General features: G+C 49.8%; 1 protein-coding gene across 3 annotated transcripts in view; it reads left to right on the top strand.

Moving 5' to 3' along the window:
* Positions 1 to 17,300, top strand: part of ABCA4 (ATP binding cassette subfamily A member 4) — a 128,670-nt gene that overhangs the window by 10,077 nt on the left and 101,293 nt on the right. For 2 of the 3 annotated variants that reach the window (XM_081818824.1, XM_081818826.1), the window contains exons 4-6: positions 1,430 to 1,569; positions 6,541 to 6,668; positions 10,855 to 11,052. In XM_081818824.1, the coding sequence (XP_081674950.1) occupies positions 1,430 to 1,569; positions 6,541 to 6,668; positions 10,855 to 11,052 (466 nt within the window). Of the gene's footprint in view, positions 1 to 1,429; positions 1,570 to 6,540; positions 6,669 to 10,854; positions 11,053 to 14,355; positions 14,582 to 17,300 lie in introns of those variants that run through there. The other variant, XM_081818825.1, reaches the window with a different exon arrangement.

Here is a 17,300-nt window from a genome sequence, read left to right as displayed (position 1 = left end):
GTTTTCTTCCTTAAAGTAGCTCTGGATATAATTCCTCTGGGACAAACCTGCATTTTGACTCAAGAAAAGGGACACTTGGCAAGTCAGCCTAATGCTCAGAGGTAGCCTTCCCCACTGGGAACAAACTATGGTTGCTTTTGCCCTGCCGTGGCAGAGGAGAGTAGTGGTGATAGAGACTTACCGCCTACAAGCCCGTAATATGTATCTGTTTGCCAATCCTTGGCATATAGAAAGACAGAAGAGGGAGCATCAGTCTTCCTGAGAATGTCAGGGAGGTGACATTTTAGCTGAGCTCACAGGGTTGCAAACGCTTGCTTGGAGACTGTAACTTGCAATCTATAACTTCAGCCTGAGTCCCCTTGAGGTGCCTGAGAAGGAACACCTCCCCATAGAGATCGCATGGGGTCGCACAGTGGGATCAGGGAGCCTGGGAGACACCTGAGTGGGGACTAGCTGGGGCTTTGTGGGACTGGCACTGGTGGTGTCTAGAACCTGAGGGAGTTGGGGAAGGGGGCTTCAGACTCCAGCTGTACTCAGCATTTGAACCAGGAAACCTGGGTTTCACATTTCACACTCTCATTATAGGTGAAATACGGGCTTATTCAAGGTTCTTTTGCTTGCAGGGCAAAGAAGCCCATTCCAACAAGCTGAAGCTCTAGAAGGAAATATATGATTTGGACACTAGACCTTCTTGCAAAGCCTGGGGAAGCTAGGCAGGCGTCAGGAGGTGTGGGACAGGAGCTGGATGGCTGGGCCTGCAGGGTTCAGCCTCTGTCCCTTGCTGGGCATCTATTATATTTATCTCCCTCCACCGACCAACGTCCCTGCTTCTCAATGCCCACAATGGCTCTGGTTGCCCAGTTCAGAGCACCTTGCCTCGGGCAACTGGAAGAACATCGGTGAATAACATTCAAATTCCTGGGAACATAGCTGATTGGTTCAACTTTGTTTTCCGCATCCAGTCAGCCACGGCAGAGGGTGTGTGTGTGTGCGTGCGTGCACGCACGTGTGTGTGTTTATGTGTGTGCTTGCACGCGTGTGCTCGCAGGGAGGAACTTGTGGATTCAGCATGGTTGTCCATGCCTATGATGGCTGGAAGGGCAGGTCTCAGAGAAGTGGCAACGCTGGGAAGAACCTCCAGTACCATCTTCTAATGTCATCCTGCTTAAGGCTTCTCTGGGCAGGAGACACACAGAGCGTGGGGTTAGGAGGTGACTTGGCCCCGCCGAAGCCGGAAAGCTGAACAAATTGCTCACCAGCTCTATTAGCCTCTAAGTACAACGAGGCCTTTTCTCCTTTCTCCTTGGTCCTCTCCTTCGGTAATGTCATACCTAGGTCAAGCATGTGGTATCTGAAAAACGAGCAGTGTTATTATTATTATGAAAATGACAACGATATCTTTACTGATGAAGCTTTGTCTTCCTTACAGCTTGGCCAGGGTGTACCGAGATCTTCAGGAACTGCTCATGAAGGCCCCAGAGACGCAGCACCTTGGCCGTGTGTGGGAGGAACTTCACACCTTTTCTCAGCTCATGGACACCCTCCGGACTCACCCTGAGAGAGTTGCAGGTATGCTGGGCTTGCGTGTTCTCAACCATCATTTGCCTCTCCCTTGCCTCACCCGTCAGAGAGACCAAAGGCATGGGAAAGAGCAGGAGATTTGGTGGGAAAAGATATCAGAGGAGGCAGGAAGGAAAGGCTCTAGAGGTGGCATGAAGCTCACCCTGGTGAGGACTCCTCTTTCCATCAGCTTAGAAGTTAGGAAGTTGAGGAGGGCAGGAAAGTTCTCATTCCAGGCAAGTCTAGAGACAGAAAGGAGAATGCCGAGAGAGTTTGCACTCTGGTAAGGATGAGGCTAGATTAAGTCTGGAAGCAGGAGAAGGGAAAGGTGTGGGAGCATTTTCATAGAGCACTAGAGAGTGAGCGAACCAGGACCACGTAGAACCAATGCCAAGTATGGGGCCAGGGAGGTCAGAGTGCATATGTTTATTGTGGCATAAATACAAACGATCATTCCATTTCTTCCAGGGATATTCAGCATCCGGGGCCCTGAGACACAGCACGTGTGGAGGGAGGTGATGCAGGGCTGGGGGTTTTAGGGAGGTACTGCAGAAGGTCCAGGAGGCAAGGGGTTGAGGGTGGTGACTAGAAAACAGGCAGCATCGGGTCCAGGCTGCGTAAGGATGGATGGGAAGCCAGAAGTACTGAAATGGCCTGGAGGAGATGGGGGGGCAAGGGAACAGAGGCCTCTGGGAGTTCCATGATCCTGCTTAAGGACTGGGGTGCTGAACGGGATGGAGGGCTTAACAACTGTGGTCAAAGACTGAACTCTGCGCATTCAGGATTTCGAAGGCAGACAGGAGCAGTGAGAAGGAGCCCCTGGTGTGGCTACAGTGGCTGAAGGGGGGCAGAGGCAAAGGTTGAGCTGATGGAGGAGACTGAAGCAACGAGAGGCCAGGCTGTTGGGTCACTGTTTGTGCGGGCAGGTAGCAGAGCTGGGCAGCAGGGTAGGAGAGCCCTCCAGGGGTCATCACCCATGCAGCTGGAGAGATGGGTCAGAGTGGGTGCCCACGCCAAGGGCTCCCAGAGCAGAAGTGGAAGGACCGAAAGAAGAGTGACCACACCTTGGGGAGGGCGGCAGAGGGAAGCAGGGGCTTCAAGAGTGCAGAACAGTCTGGAGGGGAAACTATCCTTAGGAGAATATTATCCTCTTCCCTCCCAGCCACCTTCTCCCTTCTGTCCGTCTGGGAACAATGAAGGACGGGAGTATGTTCAGATGGCACGCTGAGGTGACTGCATTACATTTTAATTCTCTCAAAAATAGTAACACATGTACTTTATGTAGTAATTTTCTGCAGACCAGATTACAAACACGACCTTCTTCGCTGCCCTGGATAGAAGAGTTACTTAGCTCAAGCTTGAAGGACCTTCTAAGGTGTGGGCACAAAGAGCATTTTCGTAGTAAGAAATTCGGGGGAGAGGCAGCAAGCAGAAAGCACTGTTGCCAGGATTAAAGAAGCAGATGAGAACATGGGCTGTCTAACCCCTGGAGTGATTGCCTACCCCATTCATCCAGTGGGATCTGGAATGAGGCAGACATTTCATTTGGTTGTCTCATTGTCCGATGGAGTCCAGCTGGGAGGAAATGTAAAGGAAGTCATTTCAAACCACAATTTCTCTGTGGTCTTTACAGTGTGTATGTGAGCACCAAAGTCACTGCTTCCCAGCCCCAACACAGAACTAGTTTTGAACTGGCATGCAGGTGGTTCCTTCTGCTGGCCTTCAGGCTGTGGGGGAAGTTCTCCAAATGAGAGCAGCTTCAGAGATCTGGGGAGAGAGGGTGGGAAAAGGTCAACCAAGGCTCCCCAAAGGAATTTGGAGGCTGGGAACAAAGATTCTGCAGCACCCTTGACCTCAGTGGCCATAAGTGGGGACAGGGGACCATCCGCAAAGTCTCTGAAGGAATTCCAGGCCAGGGACCGAGGCCCACCATCAACATGGCAGACTATATCAGGGTCCATCCCAGGGTCACCTGGGGACCTTGCTCACTGTGAACATTGAATCCTTGGCCCAAAGTCCCAGTGGAGGGTAAAGCCTTTGAGAGCGAGGTAGGCGGCTGTCATTGGTATGTGCTTTTGCCTGTCAGTCCCCAGTCACCTGGGAAAGTATGCCGATGGTTGACCTGGGCGGCCTTTTCTTTTCCCAGCAAACCTGTCCTACAGCATTCTCAGCAGGGGAGGATTAATGGTAAAACACCAGACGGGAAGCCCCCTCCCCTCTCACGCCCAAGCAAGCACTGTGGTCTCTCACTCATCTTCAAACACCTTCTTCCCATGAGCCCCACACATTCTCCTGGCTTCTCTCCCACCCCAACCCTCAGCTCCCCTCAGCTCCGTGGGCCTCAGCAGCCCCCTCCCCCAGCCTCTTCCCAGAGAAACGAACAAGAAGAACCACATTTTAAACAAAATTTATTTTTCTTTCCTCGGGGCCCCAGTTCACATTTCTCCCTTGGGAGTCTAGTGGAGCTTCTGTCTGGTATCAGCCACCTCTTACACTCTCCCTACAGGGTGGCCCCCACCCCTCTGCAGGTGTGTGGAACCAGCACGCTCTCACCGCTTCCCCCTGGGCCATGGCAGCCCAGTCACCTGGGCGAGGGCGGGGAAATGGCTACCCTCCCCAGCAAGATATCCGTGCGGAAGGTCAGGTGACTGAGTTAAAGAATAACGAATTGATAAACAGTCAAATGGGGTCCCGACTCTCAGGTCATGACAACAGGTATTTATTGGGTGCCTCCTGTCATTCCACAGTCATTTATCGAGGCCCTGATTCCATGTCACGCTCTTATGCTGGGTGTCAGAGAGAGGTGACCTCAAGGGCTTACATCTGTGTGCCCAGCATTGCTAGGTATGATGAGGGAGGGGTATAATGAAAGCAGGGTCCATAGCCCCCTACTCTCCAGAGACTCTGTGTGTGTGTGTGTGTGTGTGTGTGTGTGTGTGTGTGTGTGTCCATCCATCCCGGGTATCACTGAGGCCGGTATATAACATAATGCTGACTATGGAGAAATGATTGGGGAAAGAAGAACAACTGAGCTGGCATCCAGAGGAAGGAAGAAAGGAAGCTGGGTTTGGAAGATGACATGACTTATGTTATCGGGAAAAGGGGAAGGCAAGAATAAAATAGAGCAGCCCCTTTCAGACCCTCTCCTGCCCCCCGGGCTCCCTCCTGTATTCCGGTTCCCCTGAAGCCTTTGGGCTTTCCCTATGGGAAAGGCGGTGAGCCTGGCTGGTGGCACGACTCCCGAGAGGCTGCTGTGGGGCAGAGTCTCAGGACTGGTTGCCCCTGCCCTAGCTGTGTGGGTAGGCCCGCGGGCTTGACCCATCCCCTTGGGAGAGGAAATTGGCAGCAACCTCCACCTGGACCAGACTCTTCAGGGAAAGGCACAACCCAAAAACGGAAGGGAAGGTTGTCAAGCACTCAGGGGGGTAAGGTAGGCCTCTTGGTCACCTGGTGAAGGGAGAATTTGGGGGAGGGAAGATGGGGTGCTGGGCTGTTAGGACCAGGGAGGAGCAGGGACATTTGATAATCAGAGTTAATTAAAGAAGAGCTAAGAGATAAGTAGTCAACCAGGCTCCCGGGGGGAGTTGGGATGTAGACATGGGCACTTTCATGTAACCCAGATGCTTTCCCTTAATGTTGAAATGATTTCCTAAGAGTCTGGGCCTGTAACCTTCTTTGCTGGCCAGCGCCCCGTGAACTCTGGCAATGGCCCACTGGAGGCTGCGTGTTGGCCCTGGAAGCAGGCAACAGAGGTGGGTACCCTGGGGGTGAAGCCCCCGGGAGGCGTCAAAATATTAATGCAATCAGAACAAGCATCTATGGAGGGGGCTCACTGTTTTCAGGCCTGGGAGTTAGCCACTTCACTGTCCTTACCCCGAGTCACCCTCACAATATCCCTGTGAGGTGTGCAAAGTACAGACACAAATCGTTCAATCACTTACCGCAGGCTCACCTTAAAGGTTAGCAGTCCTTTATGCCTCCTTATAAAAAATTTCTGCTTTTAGTATATCCTGGGGGAAGCCAGAGAGAATGTGACTGGGGCTGATCAGGGCACGAAATTATAAGTCCAGGCAATAGACCACCCCCTCTTTCCCACTTGAAGCTTTTCTTGCCCCAAACAGGCCCATCTCTCCTAGTCCATGTTAGCACACCAAGCTTAGAGTCTTAGCTGAGATGACAGAAATGCCAGGAAGAGCCCTCTACCCCATGACAACACATTGTGGACACAGCATGTATGTCCTCTCATTCTAGACTAGGCTTTTTCAACCTTAACACTAATGACATTTTGGACCAGGTGGTCCTTTGCTTTGTACTGGGGAGGGAGGTTATCCTGTCCATTGTGGATGTGTTACCAGCATCCCTGGCCTCTACCCAGTAGCACCTGCCCAGCTGCAGCATTCAAAAATGTCTCCAGGCGCCTGGGTGGCTCAGTTGGTTAAGAGACTGCCTTCGGCTCAGGTCATGATCCTGGAGTCCCTGGATCGAGTCCCGCATCGGGCTCCCTGCTCGGCAGGGAGTCTGCTTCTCCCTCTGACCCTCCCCCCTCTCATGGGCTCTCTCTCTCATTCTCTCTCTCTCATAGATAAATAAAATCTTTAAAAAAAAAAAGTCTCCAGACATTGCCAAATATTCCCAGGCGAGACAAAATTGCCCCGTTCTAGCTCCTCACCCCCATCTGGTTGAGAGTCACTGTTCTAGACCACTCCACAATGCATCTGATGAGCCCTCTCCTGCCCTGAGCTAACTTTTTCCACCTTCTGTGCCTTCTCACTAAGTTTTGCCTGGCTGCGTCAGCAGTAAATGCCGTGACTCTGTTGGTGACAGCCTACTGGCAGGAGCCCTGACCTCCAAGCTCCCAGGGAACCCAAGAACAGAGCCTTCTGCTGAGAGCCAATTAGAAATGTTTCCAGTCAATTCTACATGTTCTCCCTTTTTTGACTTATTCCCCATTCAACACCCTGTTCTTTCATTGATATACAGGAAGAGGGATACGAATTCGGGATATCCTAAAAGATGAAGAAACACTGACACTATTTCTCATGAAAAACATTGGCCTGTCTGACTCAGTTGTCTACCTTCTGGTCAACTCCCAAGTTCGTCCAGAACAGGTAGGTGGATATCACTGGTCCCGGGAGGGGAGGGGTGAGCCCTGAGCCTAAGAAAAACAGGGAAAAACTTGCATTATTTTTCCTTCTCGCTTTTACGTTCAGAACCCATGATTTGTTCCAAATATTCAGAAAAATACCTGGGGGCAGGGGGTGGTCTCTTGAAATAATGAGCCTTCCTGGCATAGGATTCCTAAACAGCCCAAATCCTGGCAGCACTTCAAACAGCTCAGATTTGTATAACTGGAAAGAACCTTGGAGAACACGTGGCTCAGAATCCTCTTAGAGTTGAGGAAACTGAGGTTTACTCATGTATTCATCAAATATTTAGGGACATTTTAGGTACCAGCATACAGTAGTGAACAATATAGGCAAACCCCTGTCTCTGGGAGCTTACATTCCAGCCAGGACCACAGGCAATCATCAAATAAGCAAAGATACGGAGCGTTTCCTGGTCAAGATAGGTGCTGAAGGAAAATCTGGCAGGGCTGGGAGTTAGGGAGGGGCTAGGAGGCATGGGATGGGGGCAGACTGAAATGAGATGGTCAGGGAAGGCCTTCCTGCCCAGTGGTATCTGAGCCCACCTGGCTGAACAGAAGGCAGCCGTGGGAAGAGCTGGGAGAGGAGAATTCCAGTGTGAGAAACGGGCCGTGCATGCACGGCGTCTGAGTGCACGGAGGGAGCTAACCTGCCCCGGTTACAGACCTCTGATTTCCTGCACGTTTTCTTCTCGGTGCCAGCCAAGCTCCTTCTATGGAGCCATGACCCCCAAAATCTATCTCATGCATTTCATAATCTCCTATATGTGTTCAGAGCATTTTTACCACTAACACAGGACTTTCCCGTCTGTGGAAGTTCTGGGCCTCACGGCTCCTGCCCAGCATCCTGGGCACGTGGGTTCCTGGCATGAGAAACACAGTGAGAATGCAAGATAAGCGGCGGCCCGATAGTGCAGACACCCATCCCGCCTCTCCTGGCCAGGTCTGCACCTCCTCCAGACTCCAGGGGAGACTGAGACATAAACAGAGAATTTTAGGGCTTGTGTCAGTACAGAGATAAAGGTCTGAGCCCAGAGGAGGGAGGGGGAGCCCACACGCCCGGGCAGGGCCGGCTCTGTCGAAGGGGGTTTTGGGGCTGGTTCCCTGCGCAGCGGTGAAGCCCATACCTGCTTTTCCGGCTTCTCCGTCTCTGAGGTTTTCCCTGAAACTAGACGAGAGGAACTGAGGGTTGGCCCTGAGACGGGGTGTCGGGGCCCTTGGAGCGCAGTGCCCGCAGTGCCCAGGCCCTTGAACTCAGGCCTGGCTGCCCTGCTCCACTCGCCCTGCCACCCCCACCTGGGGGGGGGGGTTGGTGGGGGCGGCATCCATGGCTCATTCTCCCCTTTGCTTTCTCTTAGCTCATAAAACTGAAGTCCTGGAAATGCCTGTGATGACTTCCAGTTGGTAATAAAAGGGAGATGGAGATAAGGGCAGGAATTTAGGGGAAATTTCTTTCCAGTTCCTCACTGATGTGACATTTGGAGCTTTACTTGCTGTGCTGTTGGCATCAGAGCTGAGCCTTTCATGTGGGCAGAAGGGGCCAGTGTCCCTGGGCTGTGCTATTATGTAGTGTTGCTTGCTCTGATGAGCTGGTGCTTCCCTGATTAGCAAACGTCAGAGCTTAAGAGGAAGCCCAGAGTTCCTGCTGCTGGAAGAGGCTGGTCGTGTTGTCCCAGCTCCCTCTGGGCCCTGTGCCCTCCCTGCTTCTCAGCATGGTCGCCGGCTGCACCTGCCTCCCCATCACCCCATCGGGTCTCCATCCAACTGTGCCGCTCCTTACCAGCACCGTCCACCACAACTTTCCTCCACGACAGCAGTGTTCTCTCTCCATGCCGTCCAAGAGGATAGCCACCTTGAGGACAGACCTTTGAGATGGGGCCAGTGCAGCTGAGGAACTGAATTTTAAGTATTATTTAATGTTGATTAGTTTAAATTTAAATAGCCACGTGGGGCTTACAGCTCTCTGATAGGTCAGTCTCAGCAAACATGGGATTTTGTTCTTCATCAGGGGCTGCATGCCCTTCCTGGGTCCTCTCGGCCTGGCATCCGAGTACCTCTCTCCCCATCTAGGAAATTGTTAGACGATGAGAGGGGAATAGTTGTTTGCCTCATCACTCACCCCACCCCCAACCCCAGCCTTGTAAACTCCTGGACTTACTTCAAGGCCCAGCTTAAGTGTTGCCTCCCCTGTGAAATCATTCATAAACCCTCCCTTCTTTGTTCTGCCCCCCTCCCACTTCCCTACTCAGCAAAGAGCTAAAGTAGTGATGAAGCACAAGCTCTGGGTTCAAATCTCAGCAAGGCCACACAGTTAACTGTGTGACCTCAAGCAAGTTAAGTAACCACTCTGTGCCTCTGTGTCCTCATTTGTAAAATGGAGACAGTAAAAGTGCCTATGATAATGTTATGGGGGTCAAAAAAATTAATATATGTAAAGCACTAAGAACAGTGCCTGGCACACAGGAAACACTCAAAACACACTGGCTATTCTTAACACTCCTTCTTCTGTGCTCCGGTTTCACTACATTCAATTGAGCACTTACCGCTTTGCCTGCATTTCCAGCCAGCCGGTAAGCTCCTTGGAGAGCAGAAAACTCACCTTATTCTCTGTATCCCCAGTAACTGTTCTAGTCCCTGCAGAATGGGACTCAGTGAATGGGCATTGAATGAATGAGTCTCTGTGTGAAAGAAGGAGCCGGGACCTTCATAGTGTCCCAGCTTTCCCACTAGCCTGCTGTGTAATTTCTCCTCCATCACTTTTCTCCCCTAGAATATTAGAGGTTGGGCAAAGTGAGCTCATTGATTCCCTCCACCTCAGAATGTTTTAGACCCTGGGATTAGGGTTGGGGATAAGAAGCAGTGTGTGGGCAAAACAGGAAGGCTCTGTTAGAACATGCACCCAGTTACAGTCCCCTGAGATTGATGGAGTCCACACCGACCCAGTGTCAGCCGTGACCTTATTTAGTGGGAGGTGGGGGTGGGGTGGGGTGTAAGTAGAGCCTGAGCCTGCTCTGCTCTCCTGCCCTGAGAACTGTGTAATCGGAGGTCCTGGGGAGACTCCAGAGGTCAGGGAAGCCCATAAACCTGTTCATGATACTTGGGTGTTGGGAGTCCAAGACTCCAAGAGGCCAGTTACTTTACTAGGTGGCCAAGGGTCTCTGGCAAGGGCTGTGGCCTCCTTGGTCTCCGAGGCCATCAGCAGATTGTGATTCATTGTCCAAGAGTCATTGTCGATGAGCTCCACAGGAGCTATAGGATGTGGTTTATCCAGCAGTTGGGGTCACCAGATAAAATACAGGATATCCAGTTTAGTTTGCACTTCAGATAAATGAATGATTTTTTAGCATAAGTATGTCTAATTTGGACCCTATTGGGGACATACCAATACTAAAAACTCTTCATTGTTTATCTGAAATTTAAATTTAACAGGGCATCCAGGATTTTTATTTGCTAAATCTGTTGAGAAAGGAGAGAGGGGGCTGGTCATTTGCCATCGCTCCAAATGAATTCTAGCCACTCCCTGTCCTCAGCTTCAGGGGAGTAGGTCCTGATGGTACCTTAGCATCATGCTAAGAATGGATTGCTCACATTTTAAGCGGCTCTCTGATAAAATGAGGCTTGGGAGTGTGTTAGTTTCCTGTGACTGCTGTAACAAACCACCAAGCAAACTTAGTGGCTTAAAACAACACAAATGTATCATCTTACGGTTCTAAAGGTCGGAAGTCTGAAAGTCAAGGTGTTGGCAGGGCTTTACTTCTTACTGGGGGATCTAGAGGAAGATCCGTTTCCAGTTTCCAGAGACTGTCCCCACTCTTTGGCTGGTGGCCTCCTTTCATCTTCGAGGCCCTCGGTGGCCAGTCAAGTCTTTCTCATGTCACATTACTCTGCCCTTGTTTCTTCTACCTCCCTCTTCTGCCAGGCTTGTAAAAAAAACCTTGTGATTACATTGGGTCCACCTAGATAATCCAAAATAACCTCTTTATCTTAAAGTCGGCTGATTCGCACCCTTAATTTCATCTGCAATCCGAATTCCCCTTGTCCTCCAACATAATGTATTCGTGGGTTCTGTGGGTTAGGGCATGGACACCTTTGGGGTGGCTGGTCTTCTCCTACCACAGGGAGGTTTCCAGTGTTGCTTCTCCTCCCTGCAGTTTGCTCACGGAGTCCCAGACCTGATGCTGAAGGACATCGCCTGCAACGAGGCTCTCCTGAATCGCTTCATAATCTTTAGCCAGCGCCACGGGGCACAGACAGTGCGTGACGCCATGTGCTCCCTCTCCCAGGGCACGCTACAGTGGGTGGAAGACACTCTGTATGCCAATGTGGACTTCTTCAAGCTCTTCCGTGTGGTAAGGGAGATATTTAGCCGCTGACCCCTTGGAAGGTAATTCCTGGGTGCAATGGGGCCTGGTGACAAGTCATCGGGGACTCATGAATTGATGGTCAGGAGGGCATGAGCCTGGTGTTCAAGACAGCCCTTGAGGAAGCTCCAGGCTCCAAAGACCCAAGGAATCTTGACCAATAGTATTTTTAAAGCAGTGGCCCAGGCACCCAGGAGTCACTGTTAGGTTCACCATTAGTTATGTGGTTGTGGCATGTGTGAGTCCACTCCCAATGTGGGATAAATCCGCTCCACCACCTCTAGCAGTGTGCAAAGGAGAAGGCCTGGTTTGACTCCCTGCCCTACTTACTATTTCCTAAGATAGTTGACCTTTGCTGGCCCCATCACTCATCTATATAACAAATATAATACTTTATAGAATGGCAGGAAAAAAAATAGGTGCAAATCATTAAATAAATTTTAATAAATCAGAGCTTCACACTCTGGGTCTGCTCTTGACCACAAAGGTTACTGTTTCCAGGTAGAAAAGAATAACGGAAAATTTCGTTGTCTCAAAAATTTGGAAAGCCCTCATCTAGCACAACCCTGTGTTCTAGAACCGCATCTCAGACACACTTCTTGGGACCTGATAATACCTCCTCTCTTGCTAGAAGGATGAGAGGGAATTATAAAAAGGAGGTAAAGAACAGCAGTTCTTACACTTCAGAGTGTATGAACATCATGAGGGAAGCTGGCAAAAGATGCAAATTCCAAATTGCCATCTCCAGAGACTCATCTGCCCTGTTACCTTAGGTGATTCCAGTGGAGGTCATTATAGGCCATGCTTTAAGAAACACTCAAAATTAGAATCCTTCAGAGAAGGCGACATGTATAAAATAGACATATTGTTTCTATAATTATAAAATGTTTCTAGGATCCAATTGTGTTTTTTTCTTGTGCCTGCATTTTAATTTCTGAAACTGTGTTGTAGGGTATGTCAGTCAAGAGAACTTGGTTCAGGAATTTGTGTTTTACCTTTTTATGGTTGCTCTCTCAAGTCCCAGAAAACCCACTCTCAGCTTGTCTTACAAAGCAAGTTGAAGGCTTTTAAAAGCAACAACAACAAAAATAAAACAAGGCCCCTCAGTTTTTGGCAGAGTTCACACTTGATTCCTTTCAAAATGTGACTTTCCCTTGGAACGTTACTCAACAATGTTCCCAGCTTATCAGGGTGGGTCTCCAGAATGGTAAGAGGGCCCACCACTGAGAGCCCAGGACCCCAGAAAATTCCCCTTGGCTCCCCATGCTGTAGGGAGAATAAAAAGGCATGTGGTTCAAACTTCTCTGTCCAAAATTCCAAAAGGAAGTCAATTTTAGACGCACTCCTTGGTTTGTTTTCAGAATCGTAAGAGTGACTAAGGCAATAAAGATCCCTTATGCTGGGCAGCTGAACACCAGCAAAGCTGGAGACCAGTACCTGTGTTTGCAGAGGTGTTAATGTCCTTGGGCACCCAGGACAGTGCAATCGTCTGAGCAATAGAAAAAAGGCAGGGTCATGCATCTCTTTCTGAAGTACCTTGGCTGCTGGTATAGGTAAATGTACCCTTGGAGCATGACCAGCAATACTGGGAAGACAGTTCTGGATGTAGCAGGATCAAGGGAGACCTGGGCAAAACTTTCCATTAGGGGCTGGAACCAAGCTCAGATCACTGGCTTCAGAATGTTTATCACAGAAGAAAGACCAGAAAGTCTTTCCTTCTACAAGTGCTAGAGTTCAGAAACCAGAGGAAAACTTTGGCTGGTCGCCCTTACTGACCTGAGACATGACATATCCTGTGTGCCTGCTCACCACCTCTGTTCGTGAGTTCATGCACTCAGACCTGACCCGGGTGCCTTCAAGGGGCCAGGCACTATGCTGAGGCTGAGGCTCCAACCATGACCCTACCACCCTCACTGAACTCTTAGCCTGAGAAAAGCAAAAAGACCATGTCATAGCAGTTGGTGTTAGAAACACCCAACACCAACAACATTTGGGCGCTGGAGCAGTGGTTCCCAGCCTGGCTACACACTGAATCACTAGGGAGCTTTTAAAAATTACCAGTGCCTGGCCCCCACCCCCAGAGATTTTGATTCCGTGGGCCTTCAGTGTTTTTAAAAGCTTCCCAGATCATTCCAATGTCCAGCTGGGTTGGAAGCACTGACCTAGAACATAGCAGTTGGGTTCCCAGGTTGAGAATCACTGACCTAGAACATAGGAGTTTGATTTACAGCCTCCGTTTCTGTAGACCAAGCATAATAATAATACCCCAAATGCCACTAAGGCTTCAAAGCACTTTCATTTGATCACCCATAAGACCGGGGAGCTGTGGACTCATCTTCCCTGCCATTCTCTTAACAAAGACAGTGTAGCCCCAGAGAGGGCCTGGAGGAAAAAAACCAGCAGGAGGTGGGTCCCCAGGATTACCCCTACCTGCCCTTTCTTGCTCCTGTTTATCTTTGTGGGGAAAGACCAGCCCAAGACAGGACACATGGAGTGCAAGCAAAGAAGACGGACATCCTGTCTGATGCTCTTGACATGAGCTTCTTCATCTGACAAATGGACAGAGTGGCTGAACATTTTTTTTTTAAATTACTAATAAGGAAACCCAAAAGAAACTACTGGCATGAAGACAGGATTTTTACTTTCATTGCACCTGTACCCATCTTATCCGTATTTTCAGAACAACAGCCCGGAGAGCACAGCAAGGCTCAGGGAAGACCCTCAGACCCTCCGAGAGGGACATCGGGGAAGCAGCGGCTGCTCCAAGGCCAGGGGTGGGGGCCTCTCTGGGACGAGGCTGTTATTGCAGCTGGCTGGCAGGCAGCCACGCTTAGCCCCAGCACCGGGGAATGCTGTGCCTTCTGTTCTCCTGGGCTGTTTCTCATACGCATGTACACCAGTGTGCAAATAAGGTTTTATTAAATGCCAAGGCAGTGCTCATTAACAAAGAAGGAGGGGCAATGTCAGTAAGCTGGGGCGATGGCCCCGGCGCCTGCTGTGGAAGGAGGGGGGGCGTGGGTGCGTGGGAGTAGACCCGGCCCTCGGAGCTGAGGGGATCCGAGAGGAGGGTTTGGCGGTTAGCACCAACTGGAGCCAGCTGTGTTTTCCTTCGGCCCCTCAGAGATCAGAACCCAGTGTTCTCATCCTCAAATAATCCCAACTCAGTCACGGTGGCCTCCCTCCACCCGACCCGTCCCCGAACGTACACTCACGCACACCCGGCGCACGTGCCTGCTGGAGCGTGCCTGCCGGAGCGTGCGCACTAACACGCAGGCGCGCCTGCGCATGCGCACAGGATGCCAGGGACCTAGGTGGGCGGTCAGGTGGCTGGGTTTTTCTCTGAGAAGCTCTAAGCCCACTTGGTTTCAGCTTGAAAGAGCTTGCCTTCACCTGTGGTCCTCTCGGACTTGACGCCCTCAGCTGGAAAACCAGCAGCTCAGCCCGGGGCCCACGGTATCGGTATCACGTATCATGCCGGCCAACACTACCTGAAACATTTCACACCTCGTAAAAAATGGTATGTCAGTTTCGGGTGAGGGGTTGGGACGTTTCCCATCTGATTTGGCCCAAGGCATGAATGCCCCTCCTCCTCCTCCCTCTACGGTCCTTCCTGTTTTCTGACTCTGGTGCACAGCTTTGAAATCTTGCTGAGAAGCAAATCTGTCCCTTCTGCTCTGAATGTTTATTTGTGGAAGTTCGGCAGGGGAACGGAGGCTGTGCCAAGACCTGCCACACTGCTGGGAAATCTGAATTTCCCTCCCTTCCCCCTTCCCAGTGGATGTTGATAGAGGAAGTTTGGCCTCCCCGGCATTTTGGCCCCCGGTTTTCCCCTTTGCGATCGCTTCCAGTGTGGCATGATTCCGTTTTCTTTACTTGCCCTCAACTACTATTCTGTCGCAGTTTTTACTTTTCTGACTTCATTTCCCCCGTATCCCTTTGACTGTGGGGTGACTGAACATTGATTTGGGAGGGGTCGAAGGACTCAGTCTTGGGGGCCCTTACTACATGTACCTTTCAATGTCCTGCTTTGTTCTTGGCTCTGCTCCCTAAATTGCTGAATCCTTGGGAATAAATGTGGGTGGACCGCTTGCTGCCCAGTGTGAGCTGGCCATGGTTTCTCTTCACTGGGATCTTTCATTGCAGTTTGTTAAATTCAACTTACACATTTCAATTTTCGGATAATACTGCTGTGTCACAATTCTCTGGAAAAGCCCCACATCTCCAGGAATTTATAATGAGGTCCCATTAGTGACTTATAACCTCATGATTTCCTCTCCCTTCTCATTCTGAATCTTTGGACTGTCAACTTTCTCCCACTTCTGTGTGAGGGTTTTGAGAGGGAAGGAGGGAAAGGAGTGATACCCAGTGCCAGCAGTATGAGATGGGGGATGGGGGGCAGCAGGGCTGTTGGGTGAAAATAAAATTAAGTCAGAAGATAGGTTTTTTGGGGTTTTTTGAAAATTATGAAGCCCACAGCAAGTATATTTGATTTACAGCATTAGTATCTATTCAGCTTACATCTATAAAACTATGTGTCTGTTACAATCAAAATCTCCCCTGGGTGAATGAATTTCAGTAAAGAAGAAATAAAAAGGAAAGAGAAACATTAATGTATATTAAATGTGCCTTAGGCCTGTGGGCATGATTGTCATTGGCCTGCTTTCATTTCTTGTGGGCTCCAGACACACAGGAGGCCACAGTTTATTTTCATGATAGATTAGATGTTATTTTTATGAAATTAAAAAGAAAAAATACTGAGAAGTCAAAATTAAGATCACTTCAGACACAAGAAGACCCCTGTGAAACCTGCTGTTTCGATAATGGGTCCTGGGTCCTGGCCTGTATTTAGCTGATACAGATTGAGAACCAGTGTATTAGGGATCGGGTTCTCTCCAGGGTAAACTGGTTTTGAGAAGGATTTTGGCCTCTGATAGTTTGTCAGGACAGTAGTTTTTAACCTTTTTATGAATTAGGACTACCTTTGAGAATCTGGTAACAGCTCTAAACCTTTTCTCTAGAGAAATACAAGTTCATACAAACACACAAGGGGTAGGGGCTCATGGAGCCTCTGAAGCCAGGCCCTGGTTAAGAACTTTTGCATTAAAATTTCTTTCCTACCTACCATTAATACATGCCCTTTCCTAAAGTGTCTCACTTAGTATAGCCACAGATTCTTCCTTAACTCTACTTAGGAAGTAATCAGCTTCTCCCCATGAGCATGGGACCCAATGGTGAGAGGACCAGAGGCTGGGCAGCCACTGGAGCCCACAGAGATCTGGTGGTCAGGACCCTGGGTTCTGGCTCTGGGTTGGCCCCTAACTTGCTGTCATTTAAGTGACCCTTGCTTACTTGCTACACTTCCTACACTCCCCATCTGTAAAATAAGTTAACAAGATCTATGTTACACGTCTCAGAAGATGATAGCAGAAATTCACATTAAAGAAGAGATGGAAAAACATTTGGAAACAAAAAGCATTTTTGCTCTTAACCAAAGCAAGAATGCAGCCACTTTGCCGAGGCCCCATTGTTCCCTTGTCATTGCTACACTCCTGGAAATGTTCTTCTCAAACACTTAGGTGGGACGTTCTTCTTTCTCAGACCCCTCAGACTAGCTAGAGGTCTGTCTCATGCATTGACCTTTTGACTGCCCCTAGATTCCAAACTCTATTCTGCTTTCATCAACCACAAATATCAGGACTGAAGTCACAGCAGAGAAAAAAAAAGGCCTAGTTTCTTTTGAGCCAAAGAAAGTCCCATCACTTGTCTTTTCACATACTCCAGAGCCTACCCTCTCATCCAGACGCTCTGTCCCCTTCAGTCCTGGGAGACAGCACGTCTCTGTGACCTCTCCTGGTAGAGACAGTTTGGCATTTCCCCCAACCCCGAGTGATTTAGTCTGAATTCTCCCCTCATGACGCATTTCCTGGTACTCAGCATGTGCCCTCCTGGTTGCCCCCTCACCACTGAAGCCGGCTTCCTCTCTTTTCATCTGATGCTTAACAACTGTCAGGTTACAACAAACATACTTCAAATCCACATTCTCCCAGTTGCCTAGCAACAACTTCCCCCCTGGATAAATCTGGATTTCCTGTAACAGCATACCAGGACTGAATACAGCAAGCCTGTATTGTCTGTCCACTGCTTCGTCTGCTGTTCACCTCAGTCTGGATGCTTTTAAGACAGCAGTTCATCCTTCTACCAGCTCCCAAAAGCCATGTCATCCATGTAAACACACT

Source organism: Leptonychotes weddellii, chromosome 4 (genome assembly GCF_054177405.1).
Source record: "Leptonychotes weddellii isolate Sample4059 chromosome 4, ASM5417740v2, whole genome shotgun sequence".
Taxonomy (NCBI): domain Eukaryota; kingdom Metazoa; phylum Chordata; class Mammalia; order Carnivora; family Phocidae; genus Leptonychotes; species Leptonychotes weddellii.
Note: the sequence above shows the minus strand (reverse complement) of the source record. Positions and strands in the feature narration are given on the sequence as shown.